This window comes from Anopheles maculipalpis, chromosome 3RL (genome assembly GCF_943734695.1).
Source record: "Anopheles maculipalpis chromosome 3RL, idAnoMacuDA_375_x, whole genome shotgun sequence".
NCBI lineage: Eukaryota > Metazoa > Arthropoda > Insecta > Diptera > Culicidae > Anopheles > Anopheles maculipalpis.
The window spans coordinates 30733101-30757374 of NC_064872.1; the positions used below are offsets into that span (position 1 = coordinate 30733101).

The 24274-nt window shown below is 43.5% G+C and overlaps 2 protein-coding genes across 2 annotated transcripts in view; one reads left to right on the forward strand and one right to left on the reverse strand.

The window, feature by feature from the left end:
• Nucleotides 1–24274, forward strand: part of LOC126565711 (uncharacterized) — a 38047-nt gene that overhangs the window by 3835 nt on the left and 9938 nt on the right. The gene's annotated exons all lie outside the window — the stretch shown is intronic.
• The window catches only part of LOC126564087 (probable G-protein coupled receptor CG31760), a 34652-nt gene continuing 24288 nt past the window's right edge, over nucleotides 13911–24274 (reverse strand). The window contains exons 3-11 of the mRNA XM_050221016.1: nucleotides 21212–21398; nucleotides 20181–20379; nucleotides 19941–20105; nucleotides 19275–19874; nucleotides 18568–18976; nucleotides 16266–16474; nucleotides 15746–15995; nucleotides 15191–15480; nucleotides 13911–14117 (exon numbers count right to left, since the gene is read on the reverse strand). Coding sequence (XP_050076973.1) covers nucleotides 14057–14117; nucleotides 15191–15480; nucleotides 15746–15995; nucleotides 16266–16474; nucleotides 18568–18976; nucleotides 19275–19874; nucleotides 19941–20105; nucleotides 20181–20379; nucleotides 21212–21398 — 2370 coding nt within the window. The 3' untranslated portion in view covers nucleotides 13911–14056. The remainder of the gene's footprint in view (nucleotides 14118–15190; nucleotides 15481–15745; nucleotides 15996–16265; nucleotides 16475–18567; nucleotides 18977–19274; nucleotides 19875–19940; nucleotides 20106–20180; nucleotides 20380–21211; nucleotides 21399–24274) is intronic.

Below are 24274 nucleotides of genomic sequence, written 5' to 3' on the forward strand. Positions count from 1 at the left end.
ACACACCTTCTGGTTTTGATTTTGGTTCCGAAATGGGGAGAAAAACTCCAGATATTCGGAACTGATTTAAGGGTTTCCTGATAAGCTAAACCATAGAAGCATAAGGCTGGCAGGCTTGCAATTGCTTCCCAGGAGAAGAACAGACAATTACAATGTTTAAAATAGATGGGAAGTAATTTATACATGAAATGAATATTAAAATGTAATCGAAAAACCGTTGCGACTAAGTGTGACATAAATCACATTAAAAAATTATTTATTCCAATCTATAGTATCAAAACTAAGGAATACTAAAATATAATATGAAAGTAAAAACTGTCATACGAACGTACTATACTATTACACTGTGTACTTTCCACGTAATTTTCCATTTCTGTCTTTTTTATGATTTGGGTTTTTTTTGTGTGTACCGAGAAACTGAATTTTGTTTCTTTTTTTTTTGTTATAAATAAATCAAACATCGACACATGCTTGACACGTGGAAGAGTAATTATATGTTTTGTTATTTGCTATCAAAAACTGTTATACCAGCTAAAGTAAACATTCACCCTTTAGCTAGTAGCACTAGTCTGGTAGTAAACATGTTCTCCTGTTCTCCCGTGTTTTTCTGCTATCTTTCTCTGTTGTGTTTTGTTTAAAGACTTCTTACCTGCATCGCTTTACTGTCGCTTCGTTTATTAGTTTATTAGCTTCGGTTATTTTAGTATATTTAGTCGATCGATAATGTTAGATTACATCTTGCGTCTCGTTTATCGGTTCTTTGTCTTTTTTGTTTTGTTTTTTAGCCTTATCAAGCATCTTAGATGCTTTTCTAAATAGATTTTTCCTAAACACATGAACAGATTGTATATGTAACGTGTGCGCTATATCGGGGGTTTTGTTTTCTTTGTTAAGTTTTCTTCCCTCACTTCTAAACGCCATCATATGAATTTTTTTATCTCTTTTTCTTTCTGGGTTTTCATTATCCTATTAACAATCACACTAAAACATTTTTTTTGTGTTTGGGGACATGGTTTTGATTATTTTAATGCATTTCTGCTTTGCATTCAGCTGCTTTTGCTATGTAGAACATCTCGTTTTGTTTTGCCTTCTTTTTATATTTTTTGTTTGCAAAACTTACATCTTTTTTGATGATTTTTATTTGTTTTTCTCTTGTGTGACTATTATCAAAACAGACTTCCATGTTTAAGGTTATATTTAGAGCGGTTTCGTTCTATTAGCTTGTGTGTTTCTCCAAGAGTTTTTTCAAGAGTTTGCTTGTCTAGGTAAAAGGGATTTTTTTGGATCGTTCATTTTAAAAATTTAAATAATTGACAAGTTGCAAACCTGTTGCATACAAAAGGTGTTGCATTTCTTTCAACAACATCGAACCAATCTGAACGCTCAATATCGTTCAAACACAACAGGTGAGCAACGTCGAGTGATGTTTTTGCTTCCTTTCCTACACATTAATAAATGTCCACAAGCGCTCGGCAGTAGATTGAGGCTGCAAAAATGAAATCAAAACTGAGGGCTAGCCGGAAGGTGGGTTAAAAAATAGATGACGTGTTTCCAGCAGCATTCGCAATCAATACTGACCCGCCGTCGATGGTGGGTATGATGAGTCTATGGGGTGTTTTTTTTTTTTAAACTTTACTTACTCCATTTTCATAGTGCTCTTGCTGTTTAGTTTTCATCATCGCTACAACATCCCTACCGGGTCTGTGTGCGAATGCGCCTGCCTGGGCATCCTGCCTGCAGCCCGGTGGATGCGTTCTGAGCTCTCGCTATTAATAGCGAAAGCGAATGGGGCAAACGACTACGACTGTTACAGTATTTTTCCCTCTTGGACGCACTTGCCCACGTCACACGACGCATTCGTTCTTCGCAAAGGACTCTAGTGTGTGGGTGTGTATGCGGATCGGTGTAACGATGTCACCGTCCGCAGTGTGTTGCGCTACTATTGTAAGGATGCAATTCTACCTTATGTGGTAGAGGGCTTTTAGCGGAGTATTCAGATACTACGTTGCTAAATGGTCGTACAGATCTCTAACCCGATATAGCTTGTTTTTTGGACAATGTTTTTCACATCTCTGCAACCTTCTTTACCAACCTCATTACAGTAGCTTCCGAGATAGACACACAAACACACACACACACACACACACACACACACACACACACACACACTCAAGACACACAAGAGTTAATGTCAGACAACTCGAACAGACTTTTCGCAAAATAGATCACCTATAGCTCGGAGTACGGAAATGAATTGCTTCCTTGCTGCTTCTAATGCTGCAGCCCTCGACAGCGATTTATCGTTTTCCCAGTAACGCACGACGATATTGATGTTTTCCACCTTCGCTGGATGACAGGCTGACGACGCCGGGGGAAAGCTCGATTGATAGGCGGTAAATTTCGCTCGCCCATCTTCTGCACGCGTCGGAGCCGTTTGGAGGGAAATTGAAATACATTTGTGTAAAAGCAAAAACAAAAAATTGGTAGTAAAGTAAAGAACATCTGCTTTTACCTTTGAGATAGAGACGGTTTCGCTAACTGAATTGAAAATCGTCATAATTTTTTTTGTGTGTGCATTGACTGCATTATACCTTGTCTTCCTTTTTGTCCTGATAAACGAAGCTGTAAGTATAGGAAGAAAGAGGAGAAAAAGAGGGAAAATCATTTTGGGTTACTTGTGTGTGTGTGTGTCTAAGAAGCGACTCATAATTCACGTTAATGCATGAGTTAAATTGAGTTTAGTATCAAGTAATTCCTCGAATAGAAGAATTTATGATGAGCTGATGCTTCGTGTGAACGTGTCTCGTTTTAGTGAATTAACAGCAATGAAACATTTTAGTTTGATTTAATTAAACTCGCTGACTTATGCTTTTATGTTTCTTTAAAGTAGGCTGATTTTAGAAAGAAAAATTGCTGAACGAAAAATTGCTGAATGGTAGCAACGTTTTCAAGTCTCATTCGGTCCGTTGCACTGTGGTGAGAACGAACTATCCAACTACGTGATATCAGCAAGTCCAGTAAACCAATCGATCTTCTTCTTGTTCTTGGCTTAACGAACTTCTAGGTCACGTCGGCGCCATCGAATGGCTTACTACACTTACCGATACCATGTAGCTGGATAGTCAGTCCTCACTCAGGTTGGACTGTCCGTATGGGATTTGAACCCCGGAAAAAACAAAAGTCACTAGGTGTTAAAGGTTGGGTTTTCTTTGTAATTTTCTGTGTTGTTAAGCGGCCGGAACCGACCTTTATTTTACTCTTCTCGAGCTTCAAATTTATGGCTGTAGCATATCTGCACGCATACAACAAGCGTTACGTAGCATTATACGGTGAGCAGAAATTCACCAATTTAACAAATAACCTGCATTAGCCAAGAACGTAAGAAATGTACATTCAGCTATTTTAATCAAGTGAACGCCTTAACATGAACATTCAAACACTGACCAGCGCAACCGGCTAGCGAGTGACGCAATGCAATATGATATCAGTTCAAAACAACCAGCGCGCCAAACATCGACCGGTGCGCGAGTCCAGACAGTGGCCAACAGCACAAAACAAGTAACTAAGTAAGAAAGTAATCGAACCATAGCAAGCAGATGGATCAAACGACGAATGATAACCGGCACATTTTAGGCAGACTCAGTAATTGATCGCACCGTGATCGATTAGTTCAATCATAGCGACACATTTCTTGCAAGTGCACCAAACCGCGATACATTTTGTGCTTAGGCCTCAAGCCTCCAACGTGCCTGTAAGGGATTTTCCTTCTGTATCTTATTGTACTAAAAAAGAACAATTTTTTGTTACAGAAAACGAGCAAAAACTATAGTTAGAATTGGGTATCAATAAAGCGGTCTAGAAAACCTTCCAGGGAGAGAAAGAGAGAGAGAGAGAGAGAGAGAGTGAGAGAGAACAAGCTAAACCTTTCGTTCCGTTCTACCAAAGGTAAGGCCTCAAACCTCCAACATGCCTGTAAGGGATTTTCCTTCTGAATATCTGGCCGACCTGCTCCACCGATGAGCATCGAAACTTCCCTCTACGAAAGGTAAGGCCTGGATGTCTCCAACGTTCCAGTAAGTAAGATTCTCATCTAGAATCTTCCGACTGCCTGGACAGTCAGATAAAAGAAAGATATTCATCCGCACAGTTAGCAATCACGTTGTTCCGTTCTTCTCGCGATTGTAAGTCCAAAATTCTTCTTCCCTACCACAAGGTGTCCGGTGAAAACATTTCTTCTTCTCCACCACATGGCGACCGTAACAGGACTTCTTTCCCACCGACATGCCGACCGTGACTGGCTACCCTACGTCGATAGGTTTTGATCTTGGATTGTAATAACTGGACATTTTATTTTTGCTTGATAATTTTTGATTTTTGAAAATAACTTCGAATGATTTAGACTAAGCGGACAATAAAGAAGATGATGAAGCAAAGAAGAGCTCTCTCTAGACCGGTCTAAAGCAGATTGGTGATTATTTGGCTGTAAGCATTAGTTAACACAGTAGAAAGTCTCATTATATCAGATCTAGAATGATAAAAGTTCTTAAGCCATTATTAATTCGAAAAAACCAAATCGGTTAATGCGACGATCGTAATGCCGACTATGAAATGAATGATTTGATGATGGTATCCGTCTAATTAAACGGAAAGCTAGAACAAGAGGCTTAACCATAGCTTACTGACACGTTGGTAGCTGCTATCAATTCTTGGTATTAGGCAGCATGCGGCACAGACTGTCCGCTTATGTATGTCTCTGGGTGTATGTTCGGTTCGGTTCAGAAATGTCTTATTATTACTTATTCAAATTGTGCTGTATTGCTAAACACATGACGAAAAATCGTTAAGAAGGACATTGGATTTTAAATACAAACAAATCGTAACGTTGAACGTAACATCAATTAGAAAACCCTTGGCTACGCCTATCAAATCTCAAATGCTTTCCATTAAAGGTATATTAACAGAATTGCTGTACAATGCTTTACTTTAATGGTTGCGTGTAACCCAAGTAAATCCCTGTAATAGCGGCCAGAGCACAGCGCTAGCGTCACCGTGGCTAATCATATAAATAAGTTTAAACTTAAGTTGAACGAGCGAGTTTGGTAAAACAAAAAATACACGGGATAGCCCATCGTCTGCAAAACCTTCTAATTGGTTCTCGAGGCCGTGCCTAATTCCAATCCGAGCCTTGAAGCTTGAACGTTGCTATAAGAGCAGCTCTACCCCTAAAACAACCCGTTATTCCCGGGAGCGCTATCGAAACCGAGTGCTTCACCGAGTAACCTTTTAATCCGATTACAGCTTTAGCACGGAATTTGAACCAAATTGGACAGCGTTCAGCCTTTGGGCTAAATGAAGTCTGTGCCATGAGCCAAAAAAAAAAGAAGGAAAATACAACAGTACACGCTTCAACTGCTGGAATGATTTCCGGTTTTTGCGTATCCGGAGACGTAACGAAAAAGAGCTTCAGCCCGCAAAAATTTCACCTCGGGCCGGGATGGAAGTGGTTTTGATTTGAGCTCGGGTCGAAAGGCACAACAAATTTTGGGCGCTGCGGATACACGCATGAGTGGAATTTAATGAAAACTCACTGCCACTCCATCACTGGAGGTGTATGAAACTATACCTCCACACAACCGTACGAGAGGCATCCGTGATGTTCTGGGAAGGTATGGTTTGTGAGAGTTTTGGGATCAAGTTTGATAGCACATCATGGATGGTTATGGAAGCTCACGGCAGTCAGCTGTATGAGTGGACATGGATATAATGAAGCATAAATTACGCATTTTTTGGGCGTCAGTAATTTCACTTTCTCGATTTGCTTTTGGTGCAAATTTTCTGAACCTTATCCAATTATGTTGCGTAGTTTTCTACTTGCATCGATTAACTTTTAATACAATCGATGAAGCAGATTAAAAGTATAGTTATTGGTGTTTTATCATCAGTGTTAGGTGAGTGAAAAACACCAAATGCCAGACAATAAAGTCATGAACTTTTCAAGTACAAATAGTAAAGTAATTTGGATGGAGTGAAAGGAAGGCCCTCCAAAAGGTTAAACTTAAGACATATGACAGGCGCGGTGTCAAGTTCGATCGAAACCATCAAAAGCGTGGAACGGATAGTGTTTATGAAAAATGCCTGTATGTATATATAGCCCTTCAAAGTGCTTGAATTTTCAAACAATGTGGTATGAAAATGAACATTAAGCTATTAACGAGCTGAAATATAGGAGTAGTAAATTCGATTTAAGAAGAATGACTTTTATGCAATTTTAGTCTAGTTACGTTTTTAGTAACATTTATTTCTTATTTATTTATTTATAATGTTCAATTGTTCGCCAACAATGACTTTACAAAAAAATATTCTTAAGTAGCTATTGGGAAGAGGAGGTAGAGGGTACTAGGAAGGATTGTGAAGAAAGGAAGGAAGACGAACGCAGACAAACACAAAAGCGAGACAGAGATACATTGTAGTCAAACAGATGGTAGGTGCTGTTTAAGGCCGATAGAGCCCTGATAAGCGGACAGGAGAGACGGGACATCTAGTTCATTTAACAGGAGCCCTGCAATGAAGCTATCACGGACATGAAAATGTCTTTCTTGCAAGGGCTCAAGCCTAAGAAGGCGACAGCGAACAGGATAGGGAGGGAGAGCCAGATGATAACCGATAAGAAAGCGCAGAACAGCTACAAGCGTGAATTTGCGTTGAACACTCTCCAGTCTGGCCATCGCGGTTAAGCCTGGAGGAGACCAGACCATGCGCGTATTCCAAGGAAGATCGAACCCAACAACAGTAGAGGTACGCCCGACAGAGGGGGTTACGGAATTCGTACAGAAGATACCCGACGTATAACTGTATCACAGAGGGTGTAATTGACGGAGATCACAGGGGATCTGGTAAACGAAATCACGCAACACTTGTCGGGACATAGGACCAGGCCGTTCTTACGGCACCACACAGAGAAGGAATCTAGGAAAGTTTGGAGATTACAAGAAGACACAAGAAGGAAAATCTTGAGATCATCCGTGTAGAGTAGGAATCACCCTGAGGGGAGGATAGAGGTACAGTTGTTAACAAATAAGGTAAATAGTTGAGAACTAAGGACACTACCTTGAGGAACTCCAGAGGAGCCTACGAAGGAGTCGGACAAGCATGAGAACACTTTGACTCTATACACTCTGTTACAAAGGTAGGACGAGAACCAGGACAGTAGCCGACCTCTGATCCCGATTTTTTCGAGTTTGGAAAGCAGCAGGTCGAGGGGTACACTGTCGAAGGCAGTGCTAAAATCGTGAACAGCCATACAGACTTCCAGGTTGAAGGAAAGGAGTCCTCGTAGATGGATCCAATAAAGATACGCAACAAGAGAGGGGTGGAAAAAGAAGCACATTTTTTAGGACAGAGGAAGGGATACCATCAGGACCAGACCGATTACGACAGCTTGAGTTTGGACAAGGAAGACTAAACGCTGGAAACATCTATGGGAACATTATTCAGAAAAGACGTCATACGGGGTACACGTTAAACCCTGAACTAAAGGCACAGTATGGCTGCGTGGATCAGTGTTCACGCTCGCTGGAGAACTGTTTCGCAAACAGGCGGCTTTTCTCAGGAGGATTGGAGACGGTTTCATCGTTGAGGGAAATTATAGAAGGGATGCCACGGGGATGACGTTGGGCGTTGCTGAAACGCCAGAAAGATCTGGGATCATTCCTGAAACGGTCCTGTAATCGCACAACAAACGACGCGATATAGATATAGAAGTGGTAAATTCGATTTAAGAAGAATGGCTTTTATGTAATTTTAGTCTAGTTACGTTTTTAGTAACTTTAGCAAGTATATTCCGTACAGTAGAAAAAAAACGTTAATTTGTGCTTGATTTTTTTCTGAGGGTTTTTTCCATCCAGAAACTAGAGGGAAGATCTTGACTGCATACAGCTTCTAATTTTGATATATGAGGGCTCTTACGGGATAAGATACCTTATTGGCGGCGATATTAGTAAACTACCAGGCGCCTCCATTCTCAATAATTTATTTTCGTTATTTTTATTGAAATAGTTTACATTGTGAAAACTTGCTTGATTGGAAATTACAATTTCAAGCGTAAATGTTCACTGATTTCTTTGCACGCCTACGCCACACAGACTTGTCCATATCCTACTGTTCCTTCAGTCATTGAAAGTATTTTCGATTTAAATTCAAGCTTATGCTTTGTGACATTTTTTAACTTGAGTTCCAATAACGGTCGAAAACACAGGTAGCGCATGCCGGGCTTAAAAGAAATCACACATCCAAATTCCAACATCAAATGGTGTTAAGAAGGAAAAGAAAGAATTTTTTCGATAACGCTCTCCCCTTTATTAAGAGCAGAATGTCAGTATATGTCAAGCGAGCGCCGCAGTGCTGTCCGCGAAATAATCCTGATCGAGAGCTGGCCGGCTTGTGCAGCATTCCATGCAAGGCTTACGAGAGGTACGGTGAAGGTCAAAACCCTCGCATGAAGCCTTACTGAAGCTGTGATGAAATTGCATCGATAGCGTAAGGCATTTTTCCGAACCCGAGCGAGCTGCTTCAACGTTATTAAGTACGTGCTGCACAGTAAGTAGCTTTACCGTTGATCTGCTTTAGTGGACTCGTTTTTACTATATTTTTACTCCTACGTTGCCAATTCATCGTGATATCTCACGTTATGGGCAGGTTCATCATCGGATTTGACTCGAGTAGCGATTTCGATCGAGCTGAAAGATCCGAGAGTATCCGGGACACACGGGTGTCCAGGGATTATTAACTTCTACTCGACATGCTGTCACTCTGCTCTAATCCACCGAAGCCGGTGTCACTCAATCAGAGGTACAGGCTGCACAAGTGTACGTCGGTGTGGTAGTGCATTGTAAAGGTTTAAAGGTGACTAGGTGAATCGGTGGTTCGATTCTAGATTTGCTGATACGGGTAGGATGCTGTCCGAAGCATCCACAGTCCACAGGGTACAGTGGAATGTCCGTACGAATGTGATACCGACACCCAGATGTGGACAGCTGGGTCCGTGTGCTAGCTTGTTGGTAATTTAAATTTTAATTAGTTTGATTGATGATGATACTCACGTTGATGGGAAAGTTTTCTCGTTTTTCCCGCCGTTGCCATCGATGGTGCCAGCTGCGTCCCGAGAAAATGCTGCTTCACTCCAAATCCGAAAGGATGTCAAAGTAGCGGAAGCGGAAGGACGTTCTGGCAGTTGTTTCTTTCGCCTCCATTCCACTAGTTGATTGTTCACTTTAGATTCATTTACGGTCCCACGCCTTTCGTTGCACAGGAGCGCACGAAGGGCAGCTTCCTGTGTTTGTGTTTGTGTGCGTGTGGGTTTGTGTAAGGGCGCTTTTGTTGAGTGAGCGTGCTCGGCAGTTCGGGTGACGAACCTCTCGACCATAATTCCGTAACACTTGTTAGCATTTCCCAGCTGCAGCCCTGCAGGAAAAAGGCGAAGAAAAGCAGCAGCATGTAAAACATGGCAGCACGAGTTTGTACTGTGTTTAAACTAACTGGCAATGGCAACAAAAAATGAAACACCCACACACACACACACACACACACACACGACGAGCGACAAGCAGCATAACTAGTTTGCAACTAATCAGTAAGGGAAAGGGTCCGGAGAAAGCCTGGAAAGTGCTTTTGCTTGGCGTGTGTGTGTGTGTGTGCTCCAGGCGAGAAAAGAGCATTTTGTGCGTCAAACAAACGACCAACTTGGCAGCTCCAGCCCATGCCAACCAGGGGTGACAATAATTCTGAACCGATGAAGTAACAATTTTCAAAACCCAACCACACCATAGTCCCGAACCTGCCGGAAGTTGGGCCGTGTCCCTTGCTTGTTTTTTGGGAGGTAAAGTATGACCATGGGAAGCAGATAGCCCTTTTGTTGAAGGGTTCGTGCGGTGTGGGTTACATTGAAATTGTAATTATTTAAATTGCGTTTTGATTGCAGCTGTGCAGGGAAGTTGTTTTGTAACATTTTGGTTTGTTAAGCTGTGTGAAACTATCTACTGTTTGGTGTTACCATGTGCGTTGTTTTACACAGCCCAACAAAAAAAAAAAGAAAAGCTCCTATCTTTATGGTAAAAACAATTACCATTACATTTTTCTGAGTGCAGTGAAGCACTCACACTTATGGGTTAAAGAACACCAAAATCAATGATACTAAATAATCGAAACCGCTTTCATCAGCAAATGTGTTTAATGTCTGTTTCGTCATCATACGGGAAGATCAGTGGCAATCAGTGGTCACAAAAACCGGCGGGACCCGTTTTATTGCGTACAGTTGTATAAGTATATCGTGAAACGATGTTGCAGCATAAAACATCAGCAGTTTTATGAGTCAACCAGCTAGCTAGCCAGTGGCCATTGATGTTGACGATTTTTGGGAGTTGATTGATTGAAATGAAGGCTAACCGAACACGCTACAGTAAACAGTTTGCGATTATTTGAAGGGAGTTATTGATTAAATTATTGTTATCGTTGTGAAGCAAGTTCATGTGGAGTAGCAACTAAAAGGAAGTTGATTTTGTCGTTGATTGAATTATTTAGTTTATTCAAAATCTAATTGAAAACAAAACGCAAAATTCCATCTTCTTCTTGACCTAATTTCACTAGGTTTGTTTGTCTTGGATTTATGACGCCTGAAAGTATGCAATTATTGTTCTACGCCGAACTTTTCATTCCCAACAGGGAATGTAGAAGACAGTTTTGACACTTTTTAGTAAGGAATCTGTTGAAATGTTCCAAGGGAGACTGTTTGACTGACTGTGAAAATAAATTAAATTTCCAATCTCCTGGGGCGCACAGTCAACTCCAGTGTGGTGAGCCGTTGAGAAGTGGTGTGTGTGTGTGTGTTAGTTAGAATTGGTGAAAACAATTTCGATTAAATGTGATAATTTTTAAAATGGAGAGCATCTAGATAATGTTTTTTTTGCTATTAGGATAATTTAAAGGTATTCAAGCAAAATAATTGGTGTGACTTTATAGTAATATAAAACAAGTTTTACAGTTTACAATCTCAGATAGTTGCTGGAATTACAATTATTGCACAGATGTCTTAGTCAGTAGTAAAGAAACTTTCCCGTACGCAGGACTAAGTATCCTGTTACGGCTAAAACAATGGCAAAGAAAGTCAGCAAGGGCAGACCAAGCCCTTTCGAGGACAAAGTTACTAAACTTTAAAGTGTGCGAAGTATGCTACAGTCTTCCACGTGGAACACAGCAGCAATCTGATTAAAAATTCACTTAGGTATAATCAACGCAAGGACTATTATTTAAAGCATCATTATCTAATACTTGCACTTTGTTTCTCTACGCTCGAAACATAAACACAAGGTTGATCTTTTTATTTCCTTACAAAAATAGACCTGCCTGCCTTCAACCCGGCACCAACATCACTCCCGTTCGTCACAGCTTCCGTGCCGACTGCTCCGACTGCACTAATCTATTTGTGCATCTGACAAGTGGTTTCACAACAGGAGTGCCACGTACCGAGCTATCCTTAGCCCGTGGTTTGCACTACATTTGCCTTCGCCGGTGCACGGGGCGGCCAACAGTGAGCGTTAGTGAACCGAGGACAAATAAATTCAACCGTAACGTGTCTGTAATTTCCCATCAGCATCACAGCACCGTGAAACACACGGCCATGGGCAGCAGCACGCACATACACGCCGTCAGCTATGTGCACAAGTAGTGTGCTTACAAAATCCTTTAATCTTTCGCCCAGGCTCTTGTTCGGGCTTTGTCTTGGTCAAGCTTTCCGGTACGTTTCGAGGTTTCGTCACTCGCTGTGGACTCTCTGGGCCTCGTTGACATAGTGGGTCTTTTTTCTTTGCATTTGCCTGCCGCCTGCTACCCTTTCGTACAGCGTGTTTGTTCAACCTTACCCTTTCTTGCTACGGTTGAGCTAGAAAGCGGCGTGCCGAGCCGTGCTGAGGGCAATTATTTAAATTGTTCATCCATTGGCGCGTGTTGTGACTACTGGGACTTGCCGGTTGTACAACATTGTATTTGATGCGCTTCTTTGTTATTTTTCTGTTTAGGTTATCCCACACCGTACCGGAATTGAAGTTGGTTCTTTTTATTGTGAAATTTAAATGTTACTTGAAGAAATAACAAAAGGGATTAAGCAAGAACGTTGAGAGCGGTATCTTGGGTTTATATTCCAAACTCCTAATAAGGGTGATAAAAAATATAATTCAAAAGCTCGCCTAAAAGTGCGAAAAGCTCTCTGTGTTGAGTGTTTGCAATTCCCATTCTTGACGCACCTTTTTGTAGTTTATGACATATTTTACACACTTTGGGACCTTTATGACAGTGTCTGATCTATTGTGATATGATTAAGTCAGTGAGAATCGTCTGAGTTTTGCCATTTCATTGAAAATCCCACTACATTTATGTTCGTTAGGCAACAACTATATAGATCTCCTTCATAACAATTACTTACCTTCAAAAGGGCGCGTACGTTAACGTATCGTTCAGTATGCATTATTTTTCCGGACGCTGTACAGACAGACAAAGAATCATCCCATACACCAGAAATCCGTCACTTCGTTCCATTCCAAGCAGCATAAATCATCCTCGTGCGGGGGTTGGTCGAGTGTTTCACCGTCGCCGTCCATTTGCATCCACAAAACTACAGCGAACAAAACAAACAATTGTATCGCGCGATGAAGATGAAGGAAACCAGTTCATCCAGTTGGTAGCTACAACAACATGCCTTTCGGTTAGACGAGAGTTGGTGGCCTTTTTTTTTTTGCTGCTTTCTTGTGTTTTGCGGTAAACCTGGGAGAGGGTCAAACTTAAGCATAAAACATGACCACGCACGCTGGTAAAGAGAAATTGTGGTCCGGCCCTCTCATCCGTCAGGACAAGATAACAAGCATAACAGACGGCAGTTGGCAGTAATAACAAACACGCAAAAACCTCACAGCACAAGCACACACATCGTCGAGTCGGACGGAGTGCAAGTGGACGAGAAAAAAATGGGTCCGAATGCCAGCGAATTTACCAACCATTGGCTCTGGATGGTTGGTAATGTAATTCGCTCGACATCGTGTCACTTGTTTCTCTTCATTATCACGTGCTTGAGATGGTTGGGTGTTGGGCGCCTTCCCGCTCCTTTCGGGGGTTTGCAGCCATATTTAATGCGCACTACGGTGGCTGTTGTCGCTGCCGTCGTCGTCGTCGTCATGTAGCAGAAGGATTTATGTTCTGCTTCTCGGGAGGGTTCGTCCGCACATCAGTCAGCCTGTCCGCGACACAAGGGGTTACAATACCAAAGGACAACAGTTATCTCGTGTCAGTAGCGTCGATCCGGTCTCTCTCATTCTCTCTCTCATACGTACACGGGTAAACGTTGATCGACGGTATCGCTGGTCGAGTGTGTGCTCGTATCGGTCGTATCGACGGTCGTCGTACAATCAGGCTCTATAGACACATCATCCGTTCTGGGTGTGCTCCGGGTCGAAACGGTCGGCGACGGTAGCGAGGATGGCACAGGTGATGGCCCCACACCATCCTCGATCCGTGGCACGATGTGGTTGTTGTTCAGTCGATTATGCTCCTCCGGAGCCTCCTTTCCTACCGCGATCGAGGTCATTTCCCGCGTCGATGGTTTGCTTTGATTATTATTGCAGTTATCGTGATCGTTGCTAGTGGCACCGGCAGCGGCAATCATGCGTACAGGATCGCCATTACCGGCGGTACCACTGGCAGGTTGACTGACGGAGGGACAGGGAAGGATATTTACGTTGCTACCGCTGCAACTACTGCCATTGTTGTTGATAATGTTGTTTTTGTTGTTGCTACGATTGATACCGGGACTTGGGTCGGATTTTTTCTTACTGCAAATGATGGTGGTGCTGGCCTTCCCCCGGTTCGGGTGGTTAACGCTGTAGTTGATGTTGTAGCTAACGCTAGGATGGTTCGTACTGTCCGTAGCCGTGTACGTGGCAGAATTGGACGATGAATGATGGGGGCTCGGTGTGTCGGTGTCTCCCGTCGTGTTGTGTCCATCTCGGTTGCCTTGTCATACCTTCTCGTTTATACCGCTACTGTTGTTTGCCGTGGTGGTCGGTTGCGATGCAAAGCTAACGAAAAGCGGGAGAAGAAAATGGGCGAGCAAAATTAAGCAAATAAAGAAACGAACGAACATTCCTAGTGTGGATAGATCGTTAGAGATGGTAACGAGTGCGAGGTATCGCAACTTCAAAGCAAGCCGACTTTCCCGGTGGTCAGGTACTGCAGAGGAAAACGTTTTCATCAAATTGCATTGCATGGAAAATGCAATCAAGTGCATGTCCAAGAATACGCTTTATTTGATGTAAAAGAAATGTAGCAAAGTATAGCTTGAATGTTAAAGTTACAGCAGATTGAGCTATAGTTGAAATATATGAGTGAAATTATTTACACAAAAGAGTTGGTTGAGGAGATTTGAAAATCTTTTGATTTGAGAAAAACATATGGAGACGCCTGGTGTTTTACGATGTGCTTTACAGTTTCAAAATGTATTATTTTTAATTTCAGTAAATTTGAAACACATTGCTAGCATGAAATCATCATTGTTCGAATATTGATATCTTCTTCTTCTTGGCTTAAGGACCTCTAAGGTCACGCCGGCCATCGACTAGCTTACTTTACAGACTTGCCGATACCACACAGTCAGTCATAGTCGATAGTCAGTCCTCACTCCGGGGGGTCGGTCGACGCGGGATTTGAACCCCATTCCTATCGTGTAAAGATCGTCAACGCTGTCACCGACACCACCGAAGCACTGTGAGTTTAACCAAGCACATTTTTCGCATCAGATTATATTTCGGCTGGAAAAGTTTAATGGAGACGCCTGGTGTTTTACAGTGGGTTTTGGTGCAATAATTATTTGAGCTACTGAAAATAATTTTCCTTCCACAATTACCACCATGTTATCGTATACAGAAAACATGCAAAGTCGTAGCCAAAATTTCTCCCACAGCAAATAACGGCAACAATAAGCTAACAGCAGAGCAAAACAAAAAATGTAGTAAAGTTATGTTCTGTCGCATTCGTTCCGTGTTTGGATTTGGTTTGGATTTAAATAGGCCATCTTTTTCCCACTCACACTTTTTCAGCATAAACGACAGGAAAAAAAACAGCTTGCGAAAATGATTTGATACCTAAAACTCACCCGATGGAGTTAGCCGTTCCCGAGTAGCAACTGTTCGTACCGCTGTGTCCATCTTCCGTGACGCCACTGTGCTCCTTCACCGAGTCATCCTTGGTGTGTTTGTGTCGGTGTGAACCACTGCCGCTGCCTCCGCTCGTGCCACCGCCCGTACCACCACCTCCGAACGATTTACCGAGCGGGCTTTTCATGGTAAAGTAGCCGCCCGGTTTTGGCTTCAGATGGCGATTGTTCATTTCCATGTGAACAATTTTCATGAATTCAATTTGAGCAGCGAGTTTCTGAATTTCTTCCTTTTTAGGAAAAAAAGGACACCATACACACACACAGTAGGAAACCCAGCAATCAGGATACGGTGGCATTGAATGGAAACGAGTTTTCCGATGGTTTTATAAAATATGTAGAAATAAAGAAAAGGCAAAAAAACGCATGCATAGAAACCGGTTAAGTGAAGTGTCGAATGCAAATGCCACGAGGGAAAAATTGAAAAATCGGCTGCCACCGGACGCATACACACCGGTTTGCGGTCAGCTATCACATTTCCTTTCCGCAGCTTACCTTCAGCTCTTCGTTCTCCTGATATAGGTCGGCAGTTTCTTCCGGCACCAGACCGATGCCGTTGAGCGAAAAGGACGCCGTGATGCCACGCTTCCGCGCCCGCTGATCCCACTGGTCACCCTGGCCGCGCAGAATACGCAAAACTTTCGGACCGAACACGAGCGCTATCGTGACCGAGGTGGAAAGCTGCGTCCGTATAAACCCGAGCAGGTATTTAATATCCGGCCCAGCCTGGGGGAAAATGAACAGGCTGAAAGCAAAGAAGCAGCACACAGAGCAGACAAGAGGTATGAAAGAAAGAAAAAAAAAAAAACAGTGAAGGATTAATTTTTGCAGCCAAAATCATCCACAAATGGGGGTGCGGGACTTAAGAGTTTGTCCACCAACAATTTCCAACGGGAAGAGACCTAAAGGCCATTTGAAATCGCTTCTTAAAGTGGTAGTAAAAATGGCATTAAAACTCGTTCAAGACTTCCCTGTCATAATGGCTGACGATGGCAGAAGGATAATCGATACTCACTGAAATGCTACCATGGTAGTGTTGACCAGGGCAATGTTGTAGATGGCGTAGGAGATGAGCTTTGCCTCGTTGTAAAGCGATTCAGCATTGCGCACGTTGTAGCAGACGCGTATTCCCCAGGCCAGAAACAGTACCTCGCCGATGGCTAAACTGTGGTCCCACCAGTTGTATGAGCACTGTTTAAATATTAACCCATACTGGTCCTCGATCTGCAACAAAGAATTGAAATGTAAAAAAAGGCAAATAAGGATATTTAGGCTAGGTTTTACATTTGATTTGGTTTAATGTAGAAGCATTTAAAGTTTTAAAAATAATTTTTACAAGCTTTGTTTATGTGAATTTATTCTACTGAATAGGAATTATCTGAATTATCTTAAGTATTTTGAAGATATTGATAAACTTCTTCTCTTTCTTCTCCTTCTCTTTTTGACGATAGTAAGGGAGTCCCTTGCCCCAGGATCTCTTACACTAGTTCTTGGGTGCTGTATACGATCTACAATCGTTTTAGTAGCATTCGTGCTAGCAGCTGGTGGTCAATAAAATTCATTTTAATTATAGTTTATCCATGTTATCTTGAGCGCCGTCAAGAATCAAGCGCTCCTTTTATACACATCTTCCTTTCACACCACCTTCCTAAAAATGGTCCAGAAATCGATCAAACATTAATAATTAATGACATCTTTTTCCGTTCTCTATAGTTTTGCCGAAATCCACCTTAATCGCTCCACCCACGTAGCTCAACACTCTGCGAAATGCGTTCAATAAATCACATTGAGCAAAAAGCGTGCTGAGCTGTATGCAAATATCGCTCTGATCGATGGGCGAATGGCGCCCAGAAGAGCATATTTAGTTAAACACAACATTCAGCTGCGCATGTTCTCTGAACATTCCGTATTATCTGATAGGCGCTGGATCGTGATGGTCGCTAAGAACTATGTGCTCATCGCTTAGTGTGCTGATTTGATCGTGTTTCGCATACCACTCTCTGTCGTGAGCGAATAGCAGCTCGCAACGCTCAGTTAAAAGAGTAATTTGAGCGAAAAATTGTTCCCTACTTAAAAATTATATTTACAAAATTATACATAAACTGATAATTGATAAAGAATTTTATAGTTTCCTCAGAGTTTCTCTAAGTCTCAATCCTTTTTTCTAAAGGCTTAAAAATTATCTGCGAAATTAATGTGAAAATTTAAAATGAGAGCCAGCTGGTAAAATTAAATTATTTCGATTGTGTCAGCTATTAATTTTAACAAACTTTCGAACACATAGTCGGTGTGAGCAGTGCAGCAAAAGCTTGATGTGCGTGTTTTGATATGATAAGCGAAATTATACGTTCTACCCACATGGAGAAGCCTAATTCATTTTTAAACGAAACCATACACCAACACGCATTGGAAGGAGCGTTGCGGTTTACACAAAGAATTATTTATGTATTGCTGAACGTTATGGGATCATATTTCTCCCAAGCAATAAATGCCTCAGCGTCATCGTTTTCGCTAATAGTTTATCTAGATTTGCCTCCCGTTACGTGATCCAATCAAAATCCCAGTAAAAGTTGCTCCGTCCCATCTCTGCTCCACAGCTCCACAGTTCCACAAGCAGTTAGAAGCCCAAAAAACGTTTATAGCTTTGCATAACAAATAAAACGGCAAGGAAAGGTCCCTTCTTCCAGCCGACATTTGGCTTAATGAGCGAAAATAAAAATTCACCACCGTGCACATCGTCCTTCCGTCTGCTGGAACTACCAACCAGACTGGCATGATCGGCATCGAAATATTCGTGCCATGCACGGTTGTCCTGGTACGTGCGAAAACAGCAACGCCGGAACAAGTTTGGTGATAATGATTTTATGGCTGCCCGGAGGAGTAATTAAGCGGATTATTAAAAATGTATCGCTCGTCCCGATGTGTTGTGGTAGGTATTTACTGTTGGGAACACTCAGAGCAGCTAGACAGGTCAGTGGAATCGCTACCGAATCGACCCGCAATCAGTGGTACCCTGGTAGGTTTGTCCGGTGTTCCGGAGCAGGCTAGAATAATAATAACCTTACCGGATACACGCTTGGTGTGTCCCGGCGTAAGTTAGGAACGATAGAGAATTCTATTAGACCCTTGGGTTGCTCACTCTCTCGCCTAATAATTGGGTATGGTCATCCAGCGTACGCCTACACGACCGCACACACACACACACACACACACACACACACACACACACACACACACACACGGACTCATCGTTCCGGCACACATAATCAGCTTGATGCTCGGCAGGATGGAACAAAATTTCAACCGTGTCGACTTACCTTCTCCGCTGTCGGTGGAGCTGAGAGTGTCCAGGTGCCAAGGTAGATAAACATGACCAGCAGTATCGGGACCATCCACTGGAGCAGCTGCTTGTCGGTAAGCTTCACCTTGTGGGCGGATTTGACACGGTAGGTGAGCGAAACGCGCCAGGTCTTCATCAGCAGCGCCGTGTACGTCACGCAGAAGCCCATGTGGCGCGTCCATTTGGTGGCGATGCAGGAGTAGGTGTCGAGGATGGGAAAGATGGCCGCCATCTCCAGGTACATGAAGGCACAACCGAGCAGCGTGATGGTGAGAAAGATTGGGCTGGCCACCTTGAACACTTTCACCTTCCGGTGCTGATACATGTACAGTGCGAGCACGACGGTAAACCCGGCGCACATGATGGAGAAGGTAAGCAGTGTCGTTCTGCGGCGAGGGAAAAAACCACATTAAACAGGGCGGGACATTTTTCGATCGATTGGTTTGTTTGCTGTAGTGTTAAAGGTTCTTTAAATTCAATCAATCGATTGTTTAGGCAGTTAGAAAGATACTATCTTTCTAATCAATATTGCCACAATCCGCAAACTAAGAAGTCGTCAATGACAGCTTTGAATTGCAAGACAAAATAAAGCTTTTAATCATTTAAAAATCCTTATAAGCTGGACGACACTTTAAACGTAAATAGATGTGTTAATTAAAATATTATACACAAAAATCAACTCACCTGAAAGCCCAATTATAGCTTGCTAGACAAGGTTCCGGCCCGGTGCATGTTGCACACCCGGGTGCACATCGAACGCAGACAAACACCTCCTTATAGTAGGAGCTTATGTTATCACGGTACTCCTGGTACGCCACCTCCATGATGCTCCCATTGAACCCATCCGGATGACGGAACGAATAAAATCCGTCCTTGCAACGACACTGATAGGCTCCACGTGTCCAACCATTAACCACGGTTTGCAAAGCACTACCACCAGCTGCTAACACTACACCAGGACCACTGGACGTTCCGTTCGCCATGCTTTGCAACACCGGTACGCCGGTACCGTTCGGACCGAGAGTTAGCGACGCCGAGCTGATAACGCTCGTAACCACCGGACGGTACTCGCAGCGCATACTGTGCACGTGACACTTGTGCGACCCATGGAAGGCCTCGATCTGTCGCAGCTGCTCATCCTCACCGAGCTTGAGGTTCCGTACGAACGGGTAGTACTGTCGGAGGTGCTGGTTATAGCTGAGAATTTCGAAGCGATTCGGATTGTTGCACTGGTTCACCTGCAGATCGCTGATGTCGATGTCGATGCTCAGAAATCCGCGTATGCTAGAGTGGAAAGAAAATGTGCCACAGTCTGGTCCGGGGGAAGGGTAGAAAATCGCGCATACTTACCCGTGCCGACCCATCGGTGGGATTGCGACGCTGTACGAAAGGATCCACTTCTTCTGGCCGCAGGAATAGTATGGGTACGTCCACCAGCCTTTGTACGAAATGTCTGGCGGTGTTGGCGTAAACTTTGGTGACCGTAAACCGGGTGATGATGTTTCATCTTCGAACCTACGAGAAATGGGAAATCAATTTTCATTACCGGACGACAGTTGGACGGGAACGTTAAGAAACGGTGCTACTTGCCATGGATAGCTGGGATCGGGTTTGGTACCGATTGCGATACCTTCGGCCTCTATGCGTAGCGGGGCACCCATACCGCCCGGTTCCTTGTTCCACCAGACGGAGTTGGTGAGCAAACCGTCGGTAACGTTGATCGAAAGGATACGGGCACTGGTGACGTGTGCATCGGACAGTAAACCCTTGGCCAATGCATCGAGCAAACCTGCGATGGGAATATCAAGCTGTTCATTATATTTGGAATTCAATAAACCGAACCATCCTTTCACTAACACTAATACCGTAGTGTTAATCCAAAGATTCGTCCAAGAGCGCCGGGGGCTATCAATCAAATCACGGCTAATGAGTGCTTTAGCATTTATTCACCAATTATCCTACTTAGTGAAATAATACATCGATTAGAACTCATCATTTGCTTCGATTACGATGACGGCATTTCAATTGTTTGTGTTAAACTACCGGAACCATGCAGAAGAGCTAGTGAAGTGTGGCACGTATTAGGAAGTCTTGCCATCGTATACCATGAAAGGTACGCAACAAGTCCTGTGTGCTACCTAAAACCAACACAATACAATACATTTTCAATGGTGATTGCACTTATCTTTATGAAGCGAACAACAACATTAGTATCCAGCAATGTAGCTGTACTTGAGCTAACGATTTTCCCTGCCAGTCAATCACCAGAACCCTTCAGATATTAGATTGATTTCTCGAGTGTGATTAGCGAATGGGTAGACGATGTATGTTGTGCTTCAAACTCATTAGCTACACTGCGTAGTTCCGATACAGCATCTCTGTCTGTACATCTTGAAGCAAAAGGCTCTTCTCTTCGCTTGCCACATCTATACGGGCCCCGGCAAGAACCGACCCGGTCGCAAGTTGCTATATTACGTCAAATGAATGTACCCTGGCGGGTACGCGAACGCGAAAAGTTTCTATCGCTTTCGCATCGCCCATAGGTCGTTGGCGATAGAGATGGCGATGTTAATTATTAATCACACCACCCTCGACCCTTCCTCCCGGTTTGCCAAACTTACCGTTGTGCCGTGACACACCCACGTCCTGCAGTACGACCGCGGCCAAATCGGCCTTCTGGCGGGCGCCGGTATAGCGTTCCGGGTTGAGCGTTATCTTTAGCGGTCGGTAAAGCTTCGTCAGGCAGAGAGCACCCAGGTTTTCCGTCGCGATATCGTGAATTGTTTGCAGAGAGTCTTCGATGGCTTCCTGGAGAATCGGGAAAGAGGAAAGATGGTTGCAGAAGAATCAGCCAGCGAGCAAACAGCAAAGGCCTAGCTAGATAGATGCCCGGCCCGCTAGGAAACGATGACGTACGTAACCGGGGCGATCTAGGGAACGGAGCCGAGCGAATCAGTCGGCCGGTGGGACGGTTTATTTGATCTTATTTTCCATTGTTTGGGGCGAGTGAAACTTGTGGATGTGGGATGGTGTTTTGTTGTAGAAGACGACGCGTTTGCGGCGCTATACACAATGTACAAAGACCGGTTTGTCTTCATGATTATATTTACCTCGACAAACCTTATCTTCATTTAAACGAAGCATTTTAGAGTTTTTGAAACTGTTTTCTAAGTTGGGAAAAAACCTACAAAATGAAACTACAAAAAAACACCACAACTGAAGTGTGCAAGGCAAAAAAATGTGTGCGAAATTTATGCTGAATGCTGCCTAGGTATGGTACAAGCATGGTTAAGAAGGTGACATGCATGAAAGGTGATGGTTTAAAATTCATAACTTTTGTAACGTTTCGTTTTAGGGCCTTCGTAGATGTAGGGGATAATATTTTCCTTTTAAATAAATAATCCTTTATCAGCAACCCTGGACTGTGTGCCCAGCAGATCTGTGCCGGTGAGTGATTGTTTTCTCTCTATAGACACTGCTCCATCGTTCTGTGTGAATTCAGCTGCTTTTTGTGGTTTGCTAGAGCATTAAAATGGACGGATACGGATGACTTGGTACGAGACCTAACTGCCCGACGTCCCGATGACCACAGTCGATCCGAGAATTTGCAAAGTTGGTCACCTGCGGGAAGAAGTCAGTCTAACCGTACTGAGGAGGCGCACCCTGACGCTCAACAAATTCAAACTCAAGTTTTGTTTATTCATCATCTATCCCGATGGGGGTCTTTTGTTGGCTGATTCTGTAGAGAACGGAGCCCGGCAGTAAAGAAAACTGTGCAGTCGATTCAGCCACAACCACCTGTGTGTCTGTGTGTGGGTTCATGATGATGTATTAGTAGTTTGACAGTAGCAGCTTCTTGCATCACGTTTTCCTAGTGTGACATTTTCTTATCAACCTCCAAGGATTAAGACTCCCACTGTGGTAGGATTCTACCGGTCGAGAATTCTGTTCGAAAAGTAGGAAAGCTTGTCATGCCAGCATTCCATCAACTCCTGCCTTCCCAGGAGCATCTCTCACCCAAGGTATGCTCGAAATCTGTTCATCCTTTTTTTCCGCTTTTACTTTTTGTCATCCCAACGTGGTGCACAGCACGGAGCGCATCCTTCTTGTGGCCGAGATTTAACGACTCTTCGGGACTTTTCTTTTTGCATCATCAAAAGCCCTGCTGATTTATTCACCGACGGGTGAGGAGAAACAAACAAAAAAAAACACAACCCTTCTCCCATTTGCCTTTGAATGGTGATTCGTTGTCGTAGGCGCCCCGCTTGTGTAAGGCCCATTCGTTCTGCCCTGGAGGCACGTTTATTGAAATGCCCCGTGGGAATGCTGATTTTCTCATCTTTGGCGTTTTACCCCAGGAGACTGTTGTTGTTGCTGTCGATGTGGCACACTTTGCCGCAGAGAAACTAATCAACGCTTCGAATGAAATATTAATCGAGTTCTTGGGGTTTGAGCTTGAGGCAGGGAAGCGGACACCGAGCCATGCGGGTTTTTTCTCGCTCGGTCTATTTCTTTTGTCTTCTTTTCCCGGTTTCCGCAGGAAAGCAAACAAAAGTGGCACACATAAGGAGGCAAGAGGCTTTTCGAGAAGGCGTCGTCACTTCAATCGATTAGCATCCGTTTCCGATTTCACATTATAAGCACACGCCTGACACACACGGATAGTTTTGGGGACGTGATGATGAGCGCTGGATGTATGTTTGTATGTGTGTGTGTGTGTGGTGGCACGCTGTGCTAATAAAGCACACGAGATTGTGCAGAAATTGGCTCTGACGAGATTTCCTTCTACGCGCTTAAAGCGGATACGTTTAACGATCTTGATCCGGTGATGTGGTGCGGTTCAGTCGAGGAGCCAAAAAAAAACCGGAAAGGGAGAACAGACATGCAGAGAATGTCCCGCGTTCTGAAAGTAAATGCTTATCGTTGCGGCTCCAGTTGCAGAAGGAAGCACCAGACGGAGCCAATGTTAGATAGGAAGCTAATTTCCGTACGTGTGTATGTTGGTGTGCATGGGTATTTAAGTGGCTTTGAGCGCTAAATAAGGAGCGCGTAAAGGAGTGCCGTTTGAAGCGATTCGCCCCAAAAACGGAAACGATTTTCGTGCCGACTGCACGAAAGCACTGAAAATGTGGAAAAAAAAAGAAAGAAAATAAAATCACGCGAGGCAACACACGTTTGAGGAGCGTGACATTCGGCAAGGATTCGAAGGATGGTGGGTTCACGCTATGGGTCCTCGGCACACCGTTCGACTTTGGTTGAAGTTTGAATATTTTATGCAGCCATTTCCCCGTTTGCCCGACAGCTTGTGCAAATACCGGACCGCCGTTCCCCGGCATGTACTTAAAGATGGCTGCGTTAGAAGAGGACGGACATCTTTGATGTGTTTGGTGGTTGCAGGTGAAAACCATGGAAGCATCGCCGGGAAGCTGGAGGTGGTCCTTTTTTTTCGGGTTTTGACTGTGAGCAATGCAGGGCGAGTACTGTTCGTTTACGACTGTGCTCGTTCCTTAAATATTTCATTAACGCTTGTCCATGAGCGTAAAATGCGCATCGTAAATTCATATGACTTTCTATTAAACAGTCTGACAGCATTAGGCGAAACGCATGTCATTACGCACATTTACGCGCTCGTCGTTTTGTGCTGCTGGCGTGAATACCGCTTTTGCTGTTTTGTTGTAGCTTTC